The 18,474-nt window shown below is 42.0% G+C and overlaps 1 protein-coding gene across 8 annotated transcripts in view; it reads right to left on the bottom strand.

The window, feature by feature from the left end:
- POU6F2 (POU class 6 homeobox 2) overlaps positions 1-18,474 on the bottom strand; it is a 586,518-nt gene that overhangs the window by 58,252 nt on the left and 509,792 nt on the right. For 7 of the 8 annotated variants that reach the window (XM_049893986.1, XM_049893978.1, XM_049893984.1 and 4 more), the window contains one exon: positions 14,206-14,352. The exons of the other annotated variant lie outside the window; for it this stretch is intronic. In XM_049893986.1, the coding sequence (XP_049749943.1) occupies positions 14,206-14,352 (147 nt within the window). The remainder of the gene's footprint in view (positions 1-14,205; positions 14,353-18,474) is intronic. 8 annotated transcript variants of the gene reach the window in all.

Here is an 18,474-nt window from a genome sequence, read left to right as displayed (position 1 = left end):
AGTCCATGGTGTATTCAATATTCTTAGCCAACACTGTAATTCAAATGCATCAATTCTTCTTTGGTTTTCCTTATTTATTGTCCAGTTTTCACATGCATATGAGACAAATGAAAATACCATGGCTTGGGTCGGGCACACCTTAATCCTCAAAGAGACATCTTTGCTTTTTAACACTTTAAAGACATCTTTTGCAGTAGATTTGCCCAATGCAATACATTGTTTGATTTCTTGACTGCTGCTTCCGTGGGTGTTGGTTGTGGATCCAAGTAAAATGAAATCCTTGACAACTTCAATATTTTCTCCGTTTATGGAATGACTCCTATGCGGTAAACACTGTATTAGACCGTCATACACATAATTCTGAAAGCTGCTTTACTCAGTGGAAAAGTGGGCTTGGAAGCAGCCGGATCTGGGTGCAAATCCAGGCTCCATCACTTGCTAACTGTGTGGCCCCGGAGAGATTATTAACTTTTTAAGCTTCTGTTTCCTCAGCTGTAAATTAGAGATAATAGTGCCTACCAAGCAAGATCGTTTGGAGAATAAAATGAAATGATGTATTTGTGCAAAATGCTTATCAAATTGCATATTAGCTCTATAAAATACTCAATACATTCATTCAGCCGACAGGTTTTATGAAGTACTCATTAGGTGCCCAGTACTGTCCTAGCCGCTAGGATAGATCCATCACTGAAGAAAACAAGAAGTTTAACATTATTGCTAGAGCCCAGTGATTAAGAGCAATCCTAGTATCAGACAAACCTGAGTTTGAATCCTACCATTTCTAACTGGGTGAAAGTTTCTTAATCTGTAAAATGGGGATAAACATATATCCCACGGTAGTGGTAAAGAAATGAAATCACATGTGTCAAGTACTAAGCAGAGTGTTTGGCACATAGAAAATAATCAATAAATGCAGGAACTTACTAATTTCATTATCCCTGTTAATACTAATCCTCCCAAGAACGCTGAGAGGAAGATATTGGTGTCATTTCACAGATAAGAGAACTGTAGCTGAGTAAGGTTTGATGACTTGCCCAGGAGCTGTGTAGGGAAGGAGTCGGGATTCAGACCCATCTGTCTGATTTGAAAGCCCATGTTCTTTATCTTGGGTCTCTGGCTGGCATAAATGGTTTGTGCTCCACTATTCAGTGGCTCACCGGTGGTACAAACTCACCTAGCAATCTGCTTCTATAAAGGTCATGGACAAGAAAACCCTATAGACCAGCTCTACTCTGGAACACATGGGTTCTCCTTGAGTTGGAATTGACTGGACGGCAACAGGTGTGATTTTTTTTCCTTTGGTTCTTTTTCCCGGGCCGACTTCCATGTGAGCACACGGATATTACCTGCACTCCCCACCTCTGTTACCCTGATGGGACTGGACTATTGTGAATATTTATCAGCAAGTGCCAGATCCAGGGAGTACGTCACATTTTTTTCTCTTTGTATGCCCATGTTTTGCTTGGTTGATACCATTCACAGGTAAGTATAAAGCTGTATGATATCTACTTCACTGGAATATTCTGAGCTCTCTGCCCTATGACACCTTCTCAGGATCTATTTACATTGTTATTTTTACAAGATGGAAATGCTCAACTGACGGGATGAATAACAATTTGGAGCAGTGTCCTATGCCTAATGCATTTAATTCAATTGAATCACTCAAAGGCCTGCATCTTTACCTTTGAACTTGAACTTGGTGCTTCTCACTTCCCTGAGTTGACTTTTCCATTCCTGCCTATTGCTGATCTATTTCTCATTTTCTTCTTATTGGCCTAAGAGATGGTGACATGATACGTATGTCTTTAAAAAGTATATGTCATATTAACAACTGTGTGCCAAAAAGGCAGTTGGGCCCATTATTGGGCATATGATGTAGTAAGTGGTACAATGAATGTTTGTTTGGATGCTCAGTGTCTTAAATGTGAATTTAATGTTTTTCCCCTTTCTGAAAATGCTCTGCTTAATTGTAAAAATAGTTTGCAGAAAGGACTGATGTGCTAGGGTGTTAAGTCAAAATTAACACCTCTTCCCTTTCTTTGCCCCTAGACCCAAATCAAGTTTAGTTTTTATTTTTTCAGCTGGAAAAAACTGAGATATGAATAGCTTCCACCTCATCCCTGACTTTTTACTAAATACTAAAAAGAGGACCATCATTAACAACCTAGTGGCCGTTTTGTCTGATACTGGATTTGGTTAAGGCTCTTTATCAAATAGCAATTTCTCAGTTATAAGACTCCCATGTGTTTTCCTTTTTAAACGTTTGTGAAATTAGGCTGCTTCTAACAATTGATATATTTAATGTGGGAGTATTTTCTTCCCTTCCCAAAAAGCTGTGATTATATTGATGATATAACTTATAATCAGTGATATCTTAGACTCAAAATACAACATGAAGTATGTCTTTTCTTTTTTTTAAAGGGCAGCTCCCAAAAGAACAGGTCTAGGAATACATGGGGCCTTGCTGCTTTGCCACTTTGGGAGCTCAATCAATTCGAAAATCATTTTGCTGTGGTGGGCTACTATGAGGCCCAACAGAAGATGCACTGGGATAGGGTTTCCTGCTAGCTCTGAAAGGCTCACTTTGGTGAGCCCCCATATTAAATGTGTGCCACGTACATCTTTCCTCATGGCTGGGATGCCTGGCTAGAAGGCAGGAGACCTACAGGCCCCTAATAACCCTGGTGTCTTGACCAAGTGGAGATCTGAGGTTGAGTTTTCAAGACTATGTTTTTACTTTAGGGAATTTCTTGAATCTGCCTCTCCAGCTTCTCTGATCAGCAAAAATAATAATCGTGATAATATAAATAAAAACATCCTATATTTATTTACAAATGTAAAGCTCTTTACAATTTTTGAAGTGTATGTGTATTATATAAACAGGCTATATACATATATATATTTGGAGGCCTGGTGGCACAGTGATTAAGCATTTGTCTGCTAACTAAAATGCCGGCAGGTGTCTAATCCACCATCCTCTCCTTGGAAACGCTATGGGGCAGTTCTACCCTGTCTCATAGGGTCACTATGAGCTAGAATTGTCTCGGCAGCAATTTCCTTTCCCAAGAGCTCTGTGAAGTTGATGGGGCAGGAATTACGGTTCCCATTTACAGATGGAAAAATGAAGGCTCAGGAGTTTGCGACATGTCTATGGAGCATCCAGGAAACTAACCTTGATCTTTGGGTTCAAATCTCAGTTCCGTCACTTACTAGAGGAGTCAGTGAACTCTTGACGTCTGTGTTAGCTCATCTGCACAACTGAGATAATCCAACCTACTGCAAAGTGCACCTTTAAGGATCACAGATGAGCCGGGCAAAGTCCCTACTCCAGCGCAAGCCCAGTGATGAAGGCTCGGTGCATGGGAGACGTCATTATTTTTATTGCTCTTCTCTAGAAACCACTCATCCTGAAGGAATACTCAGCTAAAACCTAGTATTCCTCTAAGAAGTAACATGATTAAAGAGCTTCGTGTGCTGAAATGAGCCATGTGAACGTTAGTTAGTGATGTTATCTTGCCACAACCAGCTGCTGTCGAGCTGATTCCAATGCGTGGCAACCTCATGTGTGTCAGAGTAAAACTGTGCTCCATGGGGTTTTCAATGGCTGATATTTTGGAAGTAGATCTCCAGGCCTTTCTCCTGAGGAGCCTCTGGGTGGACTCGAACCTACAACATTTTGGCTAGCAGTAAAGTGCTTTAACTGTTTGCACTATCCAGGGACTCCTTATTTTACCATAAGGGTGTTCTAACTGGATGTAAACTACACTCGTGAAACAAGTATCTGAGAAATCAGAGTAGCTCAGAGGGAACTGTCCGTTTGAAAACCTGTCTAGTAACTTCTTACCTGTTTGGAATGACAGTTGTTGATTAGGCTGCCCCTCTTTAAGCCACTAGACAGAAAGGATGTGCCAACATTCTTGATCCAGAAAACTACACAGGAAGATATTTCCCTCTTCCCAGGAAAATGAAATACCCATGAATGGGGAATACATGAGAAAAAAAAAAAAAAAAAAAAAAGCTGCAGCAAGAAGAGAAAAACACATGAAAGCACCACAGTTTCCCTTTTGAAGAGAGAAATTTGGGTGTCCCTGCCTCCGTCATGGCGGAATCCCCAAATTTAGACTTATTTATGTAATCCTGCTCACAGTTTTTATTGTACATGACAGATTGTGCTGAGATTCGCTGGGGGAGGGAAGGAGGAGAAAGATTCCCCAGGGAGCTTTATTTTTAATTCTTTAAATTGACCAGCTCTTTGGACCGATGACGCTAATGTGATTAACCCTTTCATTTCAAAAATGGGGGGGGGGAAGCGGGAAAAGGAGAGAGGGGAGACCTCTGGCAGGGAAGCAACGGTCTGGGCTGACCGATTCCCTGTAACGAGGGACGGTGCCGCGCTTCTGCTGATGGTGCTGACCAGCTCTGTGACCTGATTACGTCCGAGTGTCAGCAGCTGAGCCACTACAGAAATAACACATCCGATCGAATCCATCTCCATCGTAATCGCTGCGCAGAGGAGAGGCCTGTGAGGAGCAGAGAGCCATCAGGCCTCATTAGCACCATTTAGCGTCAAGAGGCCTAGCGCACCAGGCCCCACTTGTCAGAATAACGTGGACCAGAGGGCCCGGCCCACCGCCTGATGCCACCATCTCGTCCACACCCTACTCTCTGCCTCTGCCCACTAACTGGACGTTAAAAAACTCCAGAGATAATGCTGTTTCATTGCCAGGCCTGGGACGGCCACACATTTATTTCCCCTCGGGTTTGCATGTTAGTCTTCGGGAGTTCTTCAGAACTGTCTGAGATCCCTATTTCTGTGCACAAACGGGACTTGTGTGTGTACTCAAAAGACAGATCACACAAAGCCCCTGTTGTAAAACAGAAATCCCCTGAATGTGGTTCTTTTCACAGGAAACAGAGTGGATGGGAATGAATGTGAAGTGCTTTAGTGAAGCCTGTTGTAAAGTGTGCTCTACAAACACAAATTCTATTGAATAGTCAGGGCACAGCACTTGGGAAGCCCATTCCCATGGAGCCTATTGGGACTCATGACAACGCCACGTGTTACAGAGCAAAGCTGCTCCATAGGCTTTTCTTGGCTGTAATCTTTACGGAAGCAGATCGCCAGGCCTTTCTTCCACGTGGTTGGGTGTGTTCCAAGGAGAGGCAGGTGTATTCAAACTGCCAATCCTTTAGATTAGCAGCCAGCACAGACTGTTTAGGCCATTCAGGGACTAAGTTTGGGAAAATTGGGGTTAAAAAGTTAAAGGGGTTTTCTGGAGTGTAAGCTTCGTGGGGCCAGCCTCGCCTGTGTAATGTCATTCCTATATATGAACTATGCAAATCACTTCCCTGCAGGACCCTGAGTTCCTGCGTCCAAGTGAGATGGCCCCTCAGTATCTCCCCGGCTCATCTGATGGGAATTTTTGTTTGATGAGCATCTTGAGGGGCTCGTTTTTTCGAGGCACACACTTAGGGAAACACAGCTTTAATGCAATTGCCTCTCCTGAAATGAGGAAATAAAGCTCTTAACTGTGCTCAAAGGGGAAATCTGATATGTTAGTGGAAAGATAGAGGTTGTTTATTGTTGTTATTGTTTATCTTTATAACTTGGATGAAACCAGGGTAAAATTCTTGTAATGTTATTAACCCTGTGAACACATATTTCCCAGTCCCTAGAAAGATCTGATTTTAAAAAATATTATTCTATTGCAAAAATGCCATTTGATAAAGGTTTCACTAGATGGAATTTAATTTTTATATCTTTTTTAAAACCTCATTTGTGGTTTTATATTATAACATTTTCAAATGAGAAAATAAAACATCTTGACAGACCATTTTGATTTTTGGTTTAGAAAACGTGGTTAAACATATGACAAAAATAGATTGGTCTGTTCTTAATATTTGGAAGAGAGTATAAAGACACCATCTCTGAATTTACAACAAAATACTTTTGGTTCTTACTTATGGAAAGCAGTATTTTCTATTTTTTGTATTTAAAAAATGGTACATATCATTTTGCAACTTGCTTTCCAATCAATATTTTATAGTAAAAATACAAAACTTGCGTAAAAAGGAATCACCAACTTTATCATAGTAATTACTTTGGGGAGGGAGGGAGATGGAATAGGAGAGGAGGCTGTTAAGGCTGTAATGGTAACTACAATGTTTTATTTCTTTTAAAAACAAGCAAGAGAACTGGCGGCGCAGCAGTTAAGGGCTCAGCCGTTAACCAGAAGGTCAGCAGTTTGAATCCACCTTCTGCTCTTTGGAAATCCTATGGGGCAGATCTACTCTTTCTGTAGGGACGCTATGAGTCAGAATCGACTGGATGGCAATGGGAAGAGAATTAAAGGCAATATGGAAAAATGGTTAGTATCTGGTACATCTATGTGGTTGGAACATAGGTATTTTTTGTATTCTTTTTTGTAACTTTGTAAACATTTAACATGTTTCATTATTAAAAATGAAATACAAGAGTATACGTGAAGGTCCCTAAATTTCAATCAATGGACTTTAGCTGGGTATTTCTAATGCATCTCGTTTGCTTTAGTCACATTGTCAGTTACATACTATTTATTTCTTTTGCCCAGGGTTTGAAATAGTTTTACAAACATGGGCAGCTACAACTTTGTTAGTTCTCCCAAATAAACCTAATAAAACTCACCAATCAAAAAACAAACAAACAAACCCATTACTGTTGAGTTGATTCTGACTCACAGTGACCCTTTAGGATAGATAGAGGAGAATTACTCCATAGGGTTTCCGAGGAGCAGCTGGTAGATTCGAACTGCCAACCTTTTGGATAGCAGCCTGAGCTCTCAACCACTGCACCACCAGGGCCCCTGTATAGAGGGGCTCGAGAAATATAAAGTGAACAATTTCATTATATATTAGTCCTTTGGATGAGATTTGTGTTTATCATAATTTTATCTTAGTTCATCTTGTCGTGATTCACTCTAAAGGATTCTCACGTTTTTATTTAAATTATGTGTTAAATTCCTTTAGCAACCCATAGTTCATTGTCAGTTGCTAGCTTATCATCCTAAAAGGAACAGCTGTAATTTATTAAATTCTTAAGACATATCAGGCATGTGTGCTAAGCACTTTTCCTGCTATTATCACATTTATCCCACAACAAATGAATGTGATAAGACAAATGAATGTGAGAAGTCTTACTGATGACTTTTTTTCCCTGACTGGCTCTTTGATGACCAAAGGGAGGGCCTTTGACTTTAATCACCACCACTTAAGAAAATCTCACAGTGGTTGAGGACTAAATTCATCAGGAAACATTCTGAGCTTCAGTTAAAATGTAAAATGCTTTCTTTAGCCCCAGGATAAAATAAAATTTCATTTGCTTTTACTTTTCTGCAATAATACCAAGAAGGAGATATTGCCAGGGGGGCCCTAGGGAAATGAATTCTATAGCTGAACAAATTGATGGTAAATCTACTTGCCAAATCCTGAACATACCCACTGAATGAGTGTTAGGGACACACATGTAGCACTCACACAGACCCCTACTGAAGTATCCAGGATAAGGATGGAATTTCCCTACAATAATGTATCCTACTACCAATATTCTCACATTATCAAGCTCCTCACATGTACAAAGATCTCATTGTGGACTTGTGTGCACAGTTGTGAACTGATAACATATATTTCTTAATGAGTAATAACAGACAGCATTTACTGAGTGATGACTATGTGCCTTACCAGCTCTAAGCACTTTACACACATTAACTCCTTTAATTCTATGAGGTAGGTCCATTATTGCCCCCATTTTTCAGATGAAGACGTTGAGGCACAAGTTCTTGGGTAAGTAAAATGCCCAAGGTTTCACAGCTAGAAAGTGCCAGTCTGGCTCCAGAGCCCATTCTCTTTGCCTGTACACTGTACTGTCCCTCTGTATATCTAAAGCAAATGTAAGTTTCCAACCAACGTTAGACAAAATTCTAAATAATGCTTGCTGCTGCTAATTATGGCAAACATTTATTTAGTCTTTAACTGTGAACTCAGGCATTGTGGTAAGCTTCTTTCACACATTATCTCATTTAACCTTCACAACCTAAAGGCTCAGATTTTATCATCCTTATTTTATAGTTGGTGAAACTGAAGTTCAGAGAGCTTAAGTAATTTGTTCAAGATCGTTGAGCTAGTTATTGGTTGACCTGGTATTCAAACAAGTCCACGGTGCTCATTCCATTGCCTGCCTTCCACACACGCTGGAGTTCCTGATCCAGTAAGTAAAGAACTAGGAGGTTCTTCTCAGCAACCCTGTAATCATTGCCAATTTCATGATCACTAATTACCGGTAGGAAACCCTGGTGGCGTAGTGGTTAAGTGCTACAGCTGTTAACCAAAAGGTTGGCAGTTGGAATCCACCAGGCGCTCCTTGGAAACTATGGGGCAGCTCTACTCTGTCCTATAGGGTCGCTATGAGTTGGAATCAACTCGACCGCAACAGATTTTTAATTACCGGTAGGACACTTGCTACCTTCCCACTTCAGTGACACTGAGTATGATATAATTTTAAAGTACTTTAACATCTCCAGGTAAGGCACATACTTTGTGACTTTTGAATGCAGTATCTCTGTTAAAATTAATCTTTGAAGTACCATTGAACCGGGTCTAGTCTCAGAATTAACTGCAAATGAACAGGCAGGGTCAAAAAGGTATAAAATGAGGGATGTTTTCTTTCCATATTTGTTCACAACCACTGGTTGGGAAAAAAAGGGAACATAAAAAACTGTACCTTAAATAGATCCAGATTTTCCATCTCTTTAAATTTACTGAGTCCCAGTAAGTGAAAACCCAGTCAGGTTCCAAGACAGGATAGCAAAACTGCAAGTTGAAGGTTGTGGGATTTCGTCCCGTTGAGAGCTGAAGGCCCAGAACCTGAAGAAAGAGTGTGGGGCCCCACCAGGTGGGGTGGGGATCTGCCCAGCAGAGGAGACTGACTTAGGACCGTTTGCCAGGCCTTGCCAGGGCGGGGCCGCAGGCAGCAGGCTGTCTACACTGCAGGCTGAGCATGCTTTGACCAGCCTTCTCACACAGGTTCCATTAAAACTTCAAGAACGGGGCTTTGGCTCAGCCCGGTTAAGGCACCTCCTCACAGCCTTAAAAAGATATGAAGTCCGAAACCAGTCCTAGATAGGTCAGAATTCGCAGTCAGAGTTTGTGACTACTGGGTATGTGTCCCTTCATTTCCAGGGAGCCCAAAGAATCTCAGCAGGCAGGGAGCGAGGGTCAGGACATTTCTGGTAACAGAAAGCCCCTGACTGATGCCTTCTCGACAGATCTCACCTGGCCAAATTATCAATGGCTATGAAACGTGCTTTCAAACTTAGGTGTATTTTCATATTATCCCTGGGTCTAGGTAAGGAGAACTTTCAAATGTAAAAAAACAGTTGATGTCAAGAACTCAAATGAGAAAGACTTTCTAAATATATTAAAAGTTTTCTCTTTGTATCTTTTCTGAAGTTTGATGCAAATGGTTAATGTGCTTGGCTGCTAAATGAAAGGTTAGAGGTTCAAGTCTACTCAGAGGTGCCTCAGAAGAAAGTCCTGGTGAACTACTGCTGAAAAATCAGCCATTGAAAACCCTGTGGAGCAACCCAGGTGTCCGTCGACGGAGGAATGGGTAGATAAACCACGGTGGTGCATTCACACGGTGGTGCATTCACACAGGGGAGTATTCACACAGTGGTGCATTCACACAGGGGAGTATTCACACAGGGGAGTATTCACACGGTGGTGCATTCACACGGGGGTGCATTCACACAGGGGAGTATTCACACAGGGGAGTATTCACACGGTGGTGCATTCACATGGTGGTGCATTCACACAGGGGAGTATTCACACAGGGGAGTATTCACATGGTGGTGCATTCACATGGTGGTGCATTCACACGGTGGTGCATTCACACAGGGGAGTATTCACACAGTGGTGCATTCACACAGGGGAGTATTCACACAGGGGAGTATTCACACGGTGGTGCATTCACACGGTGGTGCATTCACACGGTGATGCATTCACACGGTGGTGCATTCACACAGGGGAGTATTCACACGGTGGTGCATTCACACGGTGGTGCATTCACACGGTGGTGCATTCACACAGGGGAGTATTCACACAGTGGAGTATTCACACAGGGGAGTACTGCGCACCGATGAAGGGCAGTGGCGGGTCTGTGAGACGTTCCACGACATGGAGGAACCTGGAAGGCATTATGCTGAGCGAAATCAGTCAGAGGCAAAAGGACAAATATTGTATAAGACCACTATTATGAGATCTTGAGAAATAGTATAAACTGAGAAGAACACATACTTCAGTGGTTACGAGGGGGGGAGGGAGGGAGGGTGGGAGAGGGTTTTTTACTGATTAATTAGTAGCTAAGAACTGCTTTAGGAGAAGGGAAGGACAATACTCAATACATGGAAGGTCAGCTCAACTGGACTGGACCAAAAGCAAAGAAGTTTCCGGGATAAACTGAATGCTTCAAAGGTCAGCGGAGCAAGGGCGGGGGTTTGGGGACTATGGCTTAAGGGGATTGGCATAATAATTCTATTATGAAAACATTCTGCATTCCACTTTGAAATGTGGCGTCTGGGGTCTTAAATGCTAACAAGCGGCCATCTAAGATGCATCAATTGGTCTCAACCCACCTGGATCAAAGGAGAATGAAGAACACCAAGGTCACACAACAACTAAGAGCCCAAGAGACAGAAAGGGCCACAGGAACCAGAGACTTACATCATCCTGAGACCAGAAAAACTAGATGGTGCCCTGCCATGACCGATGACTGCCCTGACAGGGAGCACAACAGAGAACCCCTGAGGCAGCAGGAGATCAGTGGGATGCAGACCCCAAATTCTCATAAAAAGACCAGACTTAATGGTCTGACTGAGACTAGAGGAATCCCGGCGGTCATGGTCCCCAGACCTTCTGTTGGCCCAGGACAGGAACCATCCCCGAAGACAACTCATCAGACATGAAAGGGACTGGACAGTGGGTAGGAGAGAGATGCTGATGAAGAGTGAGCTACTTGTATCAGGTGGACACTTGAGACTGTGTTGGCATCTCCCGTCTGGAGGGGAGATAGGAGGGTAGAGAGGGTTAGAAACTGGCAAAATTGTCACGAAAGGAGAGACTGGAAGGGCTGACTCATTAGGGGGAGATTAACTGGGAGTATGGAGTAAAGGTGTATATAAACTTCTATGTGACAGACTGACTTGATTTGTAAACGTTCACTTAAAGCTCAATAAAAATTATTAAAAAAAAAAAAAAAAAACCCTATGGAGCACAGTTTGACACACACGGGGTTGCCACGAGTTGGAATCAGCTTGATGGCAACGGGCTTTATCTTTTCTGGGAAAGCTCTATGGGAACTTCTAAGAAGTTGAAAATGGGCTGGGTAAAATGGGCTGAGCGCAGTAATTGTAGTAATCCTAGTTTACATAATATTTTGAGCAAGGCTAATTGTATCAACCTGATTCTAATGTATTCTTACCGTTTGTACCATATATATTTTTTAAAGGCAGGCAGGCAGGCAGGCAGGCACACACACACACACAGAAATAATTTTTGCCTTTTCCTTTCGGTGCAATTTGACCCTATGGTGTTTCCCACCCCTTCATGAGGTTCAGACAAATATCTTCTTGCCAACAGATGCAGGGCATGTGGCTTTTTCTGAAGAGACGATTATGTTTACATTCCAAAGACAAGAAAAAAGCATAATGCTGCAAGAATATAGCCAATTCATCAACTGTGAGTGTTTAAGTCTTGGACTCTTCCCCTATTAGGAGGAGGACTTGATACCACTGCCCCTGTGTCTGAAAAATAGATGTACAAGAAACCCTCAGACATGACTTCACGAGTGGGCGTTATTAATTTCTCTGAAAATGCAAATTTTTCTCCACTTTCAGAGGTTTGTATACTGTATCAAATGAACTGCTATAACACCATTTCTAAAACTAAAAAAATTGAAATAAAGTCAATTCTTATTCAATATATGCTCAGTGCTAATCAAACTATTTTGCAACTCATTTTCTTATGGGTATTTATGGATAGGGAAAGGTATTACTAGAATGGTGGCTGATAAAGGAAGGCCAAACAAAGTTTGTAACTTTATCCCCTGAGAAGGGAACGGATTTGCCATTTTGTGACTTGTAAAATGTTTAGTCATAATATCATTAGAAGAATAAAGTCCTAATGTTGTTGTTGTTGTTGTTAGGTGTTCATGAGGTGATTTCGACTCATAGTGACCATATATGACTGAGTAAAACTTCCCCATGGAGCAGATCACCAGGTCTTTCTCCTGTGGAGCACCTGGGTGGGTTCAAACCACCAGCCTTTGGTTAATAGTCGAGTGCTTAACCATTGCTCCACCAGGGCTACTTAAAGTTCCAATAACCAAAACTCATTGCTGTTGAGTTGATTTCAATTCATAGTGACCCTACAGGACAGAGTAGAAATGCCCCATAGGGTTTCCAAGCAATGGGTGGTAGATTCGAACTGCTCACCTTTTGATTAGCAACTGAGCTCTTAACCACTGTACCACCAGGGCTCTAAGGACCTAATAATTCCTTTTAAATAATCATGCATTTTCTCTGTCATAAGTATTCAGTGGTGGAGCATAGTGGTGCATTTTACTTGGATATTGGCCCAGAAAAATCAGAGGAAAATACTAATCAGTGGGTATAATTTCTATGTTCAACTCTTAAAATTTACATCTCAAGGGCCAGCCGCCTGGCAGGAGTGAAGCGAGGTATTCTATCTCTGGGCACAACTCTAGGAAGCAGCTTTCTGGACAGACCTGATTTGACTATGAGTAATAGATATTATAACCAACTTTTCCTCCACCCCAACACCCCACCCCTCCAGAAATCTTAATAGGCTTTTGAGAGCCTCCATTTAGAGCTGGGCTGCATAAAATGATCTTTTGATGAAAAGGGATTGGAACAAGGGTTAAAGCAGACATTGAAAGGTCACTGTAGAGGGCACAGTGTTCATACATTCCCCCTTTAATATGTGCGGTGTGCACCTGTGATAAGATGATTCATTACACAGGGCCTCTCTTTGACAAGCTCCATCGTTCAGCCCTCAGGGTTCTGAAGGGGCAATCCTGCACCCGCCCAGGAAATATAACAAGGTCAGCTTTTTTTCCCTGGGACGTAGATGGAGACAGTTTAGCTTATAACGCATCTTTGTTTACTCTTTATGTAAAATAACAACAGGGTTCAAGACATGGCAATTGCCTTTCTCCACAGAGCAGTGCAAGCTGGGAGTACGTAGACACACTGCTGGGTAAACAACTCGGGCAGGAAAAAGCTTCGTGAGGGTGCAAGGGGCTTCTCCCTTGTGGTTCATCCTAGCAAACAGCAAAATTTGAGAATTACGTGCCCTAACCACTGAGGCCGAGTTCTTTGTCTGACCTTCAAAGGAGGGTACCCCTGCCCTCCGCAGCTTGAACGCTTGTTTGCTTTACTGGGATCTTGAAGAGGTTGCTACCCTCATCTGAAGCTCAGTTAACGCCCGGGTGACGGCGACGGAAGGCGCATCATCGGTCTAAGGGACGCACAGCGCTGCTCACGTGGTGAGGAAGGTTTACTGGCTCCGACAAGCAAGCAAATCTCCAAGCCTGCCGGAGACAGACTAGCTTCCGGGAGAACAAGCAAGAGACTGGGGAAGTCCAGCTGATCTGCAGCTGGCTTCACTCGCACAAGCCCTTTTCTTTTGCTAGGTGTATTCATACGTTCAGAAATTGGCTTTATGAAGGCGAATTTAGACATCTTAGGGTGATCAGAAAAGGAAACTTACCAGTTTTCCCCAATACCCAAGTTGCGGGGGGTGGGGGGGGGGAGAAGCAAAACAAAAAAAAGGCAAAGCTGAAATTTTATTTAAAAAACAGAATGCCCAGTAATGAAAGGTGACTTCTTCAGTTAAGGTCATCACATGAGTCATCGTGTAGAAAGAAAACCAAAATAAAACATTGACATTCTAGGGGAAGGAAAAAAAAAAATCTTGCCTCTAAAATATGGAAACACCTCCCAACCCGTCTCCTGTTCTTGACATTGCTAGTAAACATTATTTATTTGCCTCGAATGGATGTGGTTACATATCACTGTCATGCAAAAGAAATTCATTTCCTTTCCGAGTTCAAACTGCCATAAAAATTCACTCTTGTTTCCATCTCCCACTCACCTGTCCTTGCGCATTAGTAACTAGTTGACCTGTGACCCCCTGAAGGCTGGAGAGGGCATTGCCAAAGGCCTGTGTGCTTGCTACGGAGCCCATGGCTGCTGCTGCCGCAGCCGCCGCAGCCTGACTTGCTAGCGGATTATTAACCAGCTGCAAAGAGAGAAAAGATCAGGGTGAAAACCACCAAAAGGCACAGGCACAGTACAGGGATACAACATCCACCCGGGGGAGGTCCATCTCACCCCAACTCGCTCATGCAAAGGGCCGGGAACCCATCGGAAGAGGCCTGGTGAATATTCCCTCTCAAGTGTGGGGTCTGGGGAGGATGGAAGCAAAGCTGGAAGGAATATCACCTCACCAGCACTGGGCTGCTTCGTGGATCCTCGGTTTAGGACTAGCCCCAAGGGGGATCCAGGCTGATTTTAAAAGCTGAGGTGGGCTGTTAGGTGCTTTTCAGGTGGAGGGATGATTTCAGAGAAGTCTGTGGATTTTATCTCAGTCCTAAATAAAACTGTGGGGGAAATGTCCACCTTCCTTGAGGTAACCAGAGTGTGGGATTAAAACAGGATGGGGGTGGTAGGAAGAGTGAAATAGATTTTAAGGATTTCTGAGAATGAATTGATCATTTCCCTTTGTGCATTGCACTTTCTTTTAGGGTCATCAAATAAGGCAGATGTGTCACTGCCCTTCCTTCTTCGGAGGAAGAAGAGAACCAAAGTAGAAATGAAATCTCCAGTCTCTGTTCTCAGAGGATGAATTTAAGGTTGGGATTTCTTTTCTTCCTTTCTTTTTTTTTTTTTTTTTTTAAGGGGCTCACCCTGACCATGGGATTCTAGTCCATCATTGTATTTAAGGCCAAGGAGAAGAGTCCTTTGGTGAATGGTCAGGTTGACATCTGCTCACTAAAATAGCTCATCTTTGGCCTTCCTTTGGCCTCTTTTCTGGGACAAGAATGAAACAGGAAGGAGAATTTGACAAGAGAGAGAAAGGGGGAGAGAAACTTGCTCGCGGAGAATGTTATGGCTGCCAAAACCCGCTTTTCCATGGAGACCAATTCAATATTCTTTATCCTGCCAATTTTCCACGCCATAGGTTTTCAGGTCTTCTGACCATGAGGCAGAAGTGTGGCTTGAACTAAAATCTGCATTTAGGTTAATAACTAGATATAAATTCAAGAAACATTTAAACTATTTTCACAGTCTTGGTTTTGATACATGAATTTCATTTGTATTTATTCTAGGGTGTTATTTTTTTCTCATATAGTTTCTCTCAAGTACAACAATTGTGTGTAATAATGCATTTTCCATGAAATTTCTGTATTTTAGCAGAAACCTGCCAAGACTATGACTTGGTGGAAAAAAAAAAATTAATGCTATACTTAATTCAAGTCCTGAAGCTCTTCTAAAAATGTCTCTTTCTTACTCTCTTTTTTACTTTCTCCATTCCATTTCAGTCTCTGTTCTCTCTCCTTTTCTTCCTCCCTTTTTCTTTCTTCCCCTCAACATGTATTATATTACTTAATTCCTTTGGAAATTTGCCTAGAGCTTATATCATCTGATGTGGAAGGAAATATTCATTGTCAGAGGAAACATCAAGAGAATGAGGATTTAATAATTCTTTTTTTATTAATGTGATATGCTTATCTTGTTGGTTTCTTTATTCATTTATAACCAAATTTCCCATAACTAATTCTACAGTAATTTTGTTGACCTAGCAGATTTTTTTTTAAGGAGGAAAATCCATTTTAAGCTCATTTCTTTATGTGTCTTTTGCCTTTATCTCTCTCCTAAAAGACAATAATGACTTTCTTTTTAAGGAGAAAAAAAATTCTCATTCATCTGCCTAGAGAGAAACCCTGTCTTAGCCCAGATCACCGCCATAGGGTTTGAAATTCAGGTTGCCTTGATCTTGGTTTTTTGAGTGTATTTTTACAGTGTGTATGAGGTGAGTTGTGTCGTTTTAGCTTGCCCACCTAAAGGGAGAAGAGTTCATATTATGTTTTTTTTTCCCCTACTCCTAAAGTGAGAAGACCATTTGGGGACTACCTTTCTGAAATGATTAGCGCCAAAAACCTGTTGCTATCGTGTCCATCCAGACTCATAGTGAGCCCATAAGACAGAGTAGGACTGCTTCATTGGGTTTCTAAGGCTGTAATCTTTACAGAAGCAGGCTGCCACTTCTTTCTCCTGTGGAGTGGCTGGTGGGTTCAAACTGCTTGCCTTTCGGTTAGCAGCAGAGTGCTTTAGCCACTGTACCACCAGGGCTTCTAATGATTAGCACCAAAAAAAAAAAAAAAAAAAAACCCAAACCCACTGCCATTGAGTCGGTTCCGACTCATAGCAACCCTGTAGGATGGAGTAGAACTGCCCTATGGAGTTTCCAAAGAGCGGCTGGTGGATTCAAACGCTAACCTTTTGGTTAGCAGCCATAGCACTTAACCACTACACCACCAGGGTTTCCAAATGATTAGTGCAGTCACTGCCAACTGGTACACCATTATCAGGTCATCTGTCGACTCCTATGTTTACGTTTCCTTAATGCAATACAAACTGAAATCATAATGAAATTACTGAATTTTAGGAAGACCTCTAAATGAGATTCTCAATCCTCAAAGAGAGATTAAATTTTGTACAGTTTGGTTTTAGTGTTGAGTATGCAATTTTGTCCAGAAATTTTGGGTGAACATTTTTACATCAGTGCTTACAAAATGCTCTCTGAAGAAGATAGTGATTCCTATTTAATGAAAAGTGTTCAAAGAGAAAATGCTTTTAGAAAGTGTGTCATCTAGGCCAATCTAAAATTCATATAGGAAATTATGGAATTACTCTCTTGTTACAATATGAGAGTATAGATTAAGGATTCCTACATTTAGGATGCTAATGTATTGTTCAGCTAGAGTCCCACATACTTACTGTAAATTCAGGTATGTAAAGGATAAGCTATCATCCTGAATATATACTAACAACTAAAGCATGTATTTAAAAGTAGGATTCTGAACTTTTGTGTTATGGGGCTGGGAATAGGTGCACATTTTGTTTGTTTTTAATGTGTATTTCCCCTATATCCTGACTGTAGGTTGAAATCCAACTTGTCCCTCTTTTTGTTGCCTTTCCCTCTTAATGGAGCAAATGCCAACTCAGATGACTCTCTGACTTCCTACCCCATATCCTAGCGGGTCTTTGTGAAAGGCACGGGGGCTCTGGGGAGATGCCTTGCTGGCCCCTGGAACTAGCGCTATAACCGAAGCCAGGTGAGTGTGGTCTATGCAGACAGTGGGTATAAGTCAATCTGTAAGCTGACAGCACTTCAGGTGGGCCACTGGAGTTGTTGATGGACGCAGCTTCATAAATGTCTTTTGGCTTTTCTGTCGGTGACTGCCAAGGCAGGGATATGATAATACGCATTAAGATATGTGGCAGGGAGGGGGGTGGCCAGGAAACCACGTGTTCTCCTCATCACCTCGGGTCATGTCACTCTGTATTGTCCCCAGTCGTGTCATATTAGCAGTGTTCCTATCAGTACTTCCTGATTGGAGACCCAGGGTAGATTTGGACAGCAGGGAGCCCAGGCGCAACAAATGCACATAATGAACACGTTAATGTTCCAGGACCAGCTGGCTGTCTTAAAGTTGCTGCCAAGTGTATCCTTCAGCTCTTTCATTGCCAATGTGCCTGCCCAGCAAGGGCTGGCCCAAATGAAATCTGATCTATTACGTGGTCATGGTTTCAACAGACCAACTCAAAAGACATGCTGAATTCTGGTGCATGCTTGTTTATAAATGTGGAAGCTCTCAAAGCGAAGATTTGCAGTGGGTTAGGGTATTCATGTTATTTCTAATAGATTTTGGGCCTTGAATAGATTAAGCTATAGTTCTAGAACTCATAAAAATAACTCATAAAAATAGGTAGTCTAAATACCTACTTACAGAAAAACTGATTTCTTAAGAGAGTTCCTCCCCGATCCCCGCCCCTAGAATTTTAGAGAATAAAATAGCATGGAAGAATTATTAAAAATAATTTTGTACCAGTGAGGAAGGCCCCAAAGCTTATACCCCCTCCCCCTGCCCCATCCATTCATGTAGATAAGCCACCAGCTCTGAAACCAGACTGTCTTGGTTTGCTAGCTGTGACTTTCAGTAAACCAGTATCTGTAAGCCTCAATTTTTCATCTGTGAAATTGGTATAAAAATAGAACTAACTCACAGAGTTCTGATGAAAATTAAATGAGATAATGGATGTCAAATTTTAGAGCAATGCTTGGCATATATCGTGT

The sequence above is a fragment of the Elephas maximus genome, chromosome 8, assembly GCF_024166365.1.
Source record: "Elephas maximus indicus isolate mEleMax1 chromosome 8, mEleMax1 primary haplotype, whole genome shotgun sequence".
NCBI classification, from domain to species: domain Eukaryota; kingdom Metazoa; phylum Chordata; class Mammalia; order Proboscidea; family Elephantidae; genus Elephas; species Elephas maximus.
The sequence above is the reverse complement of the archived record's forward strand: the minus strand, read 5'-3'. Positions and strand labels throughout refer to the sequence as shown.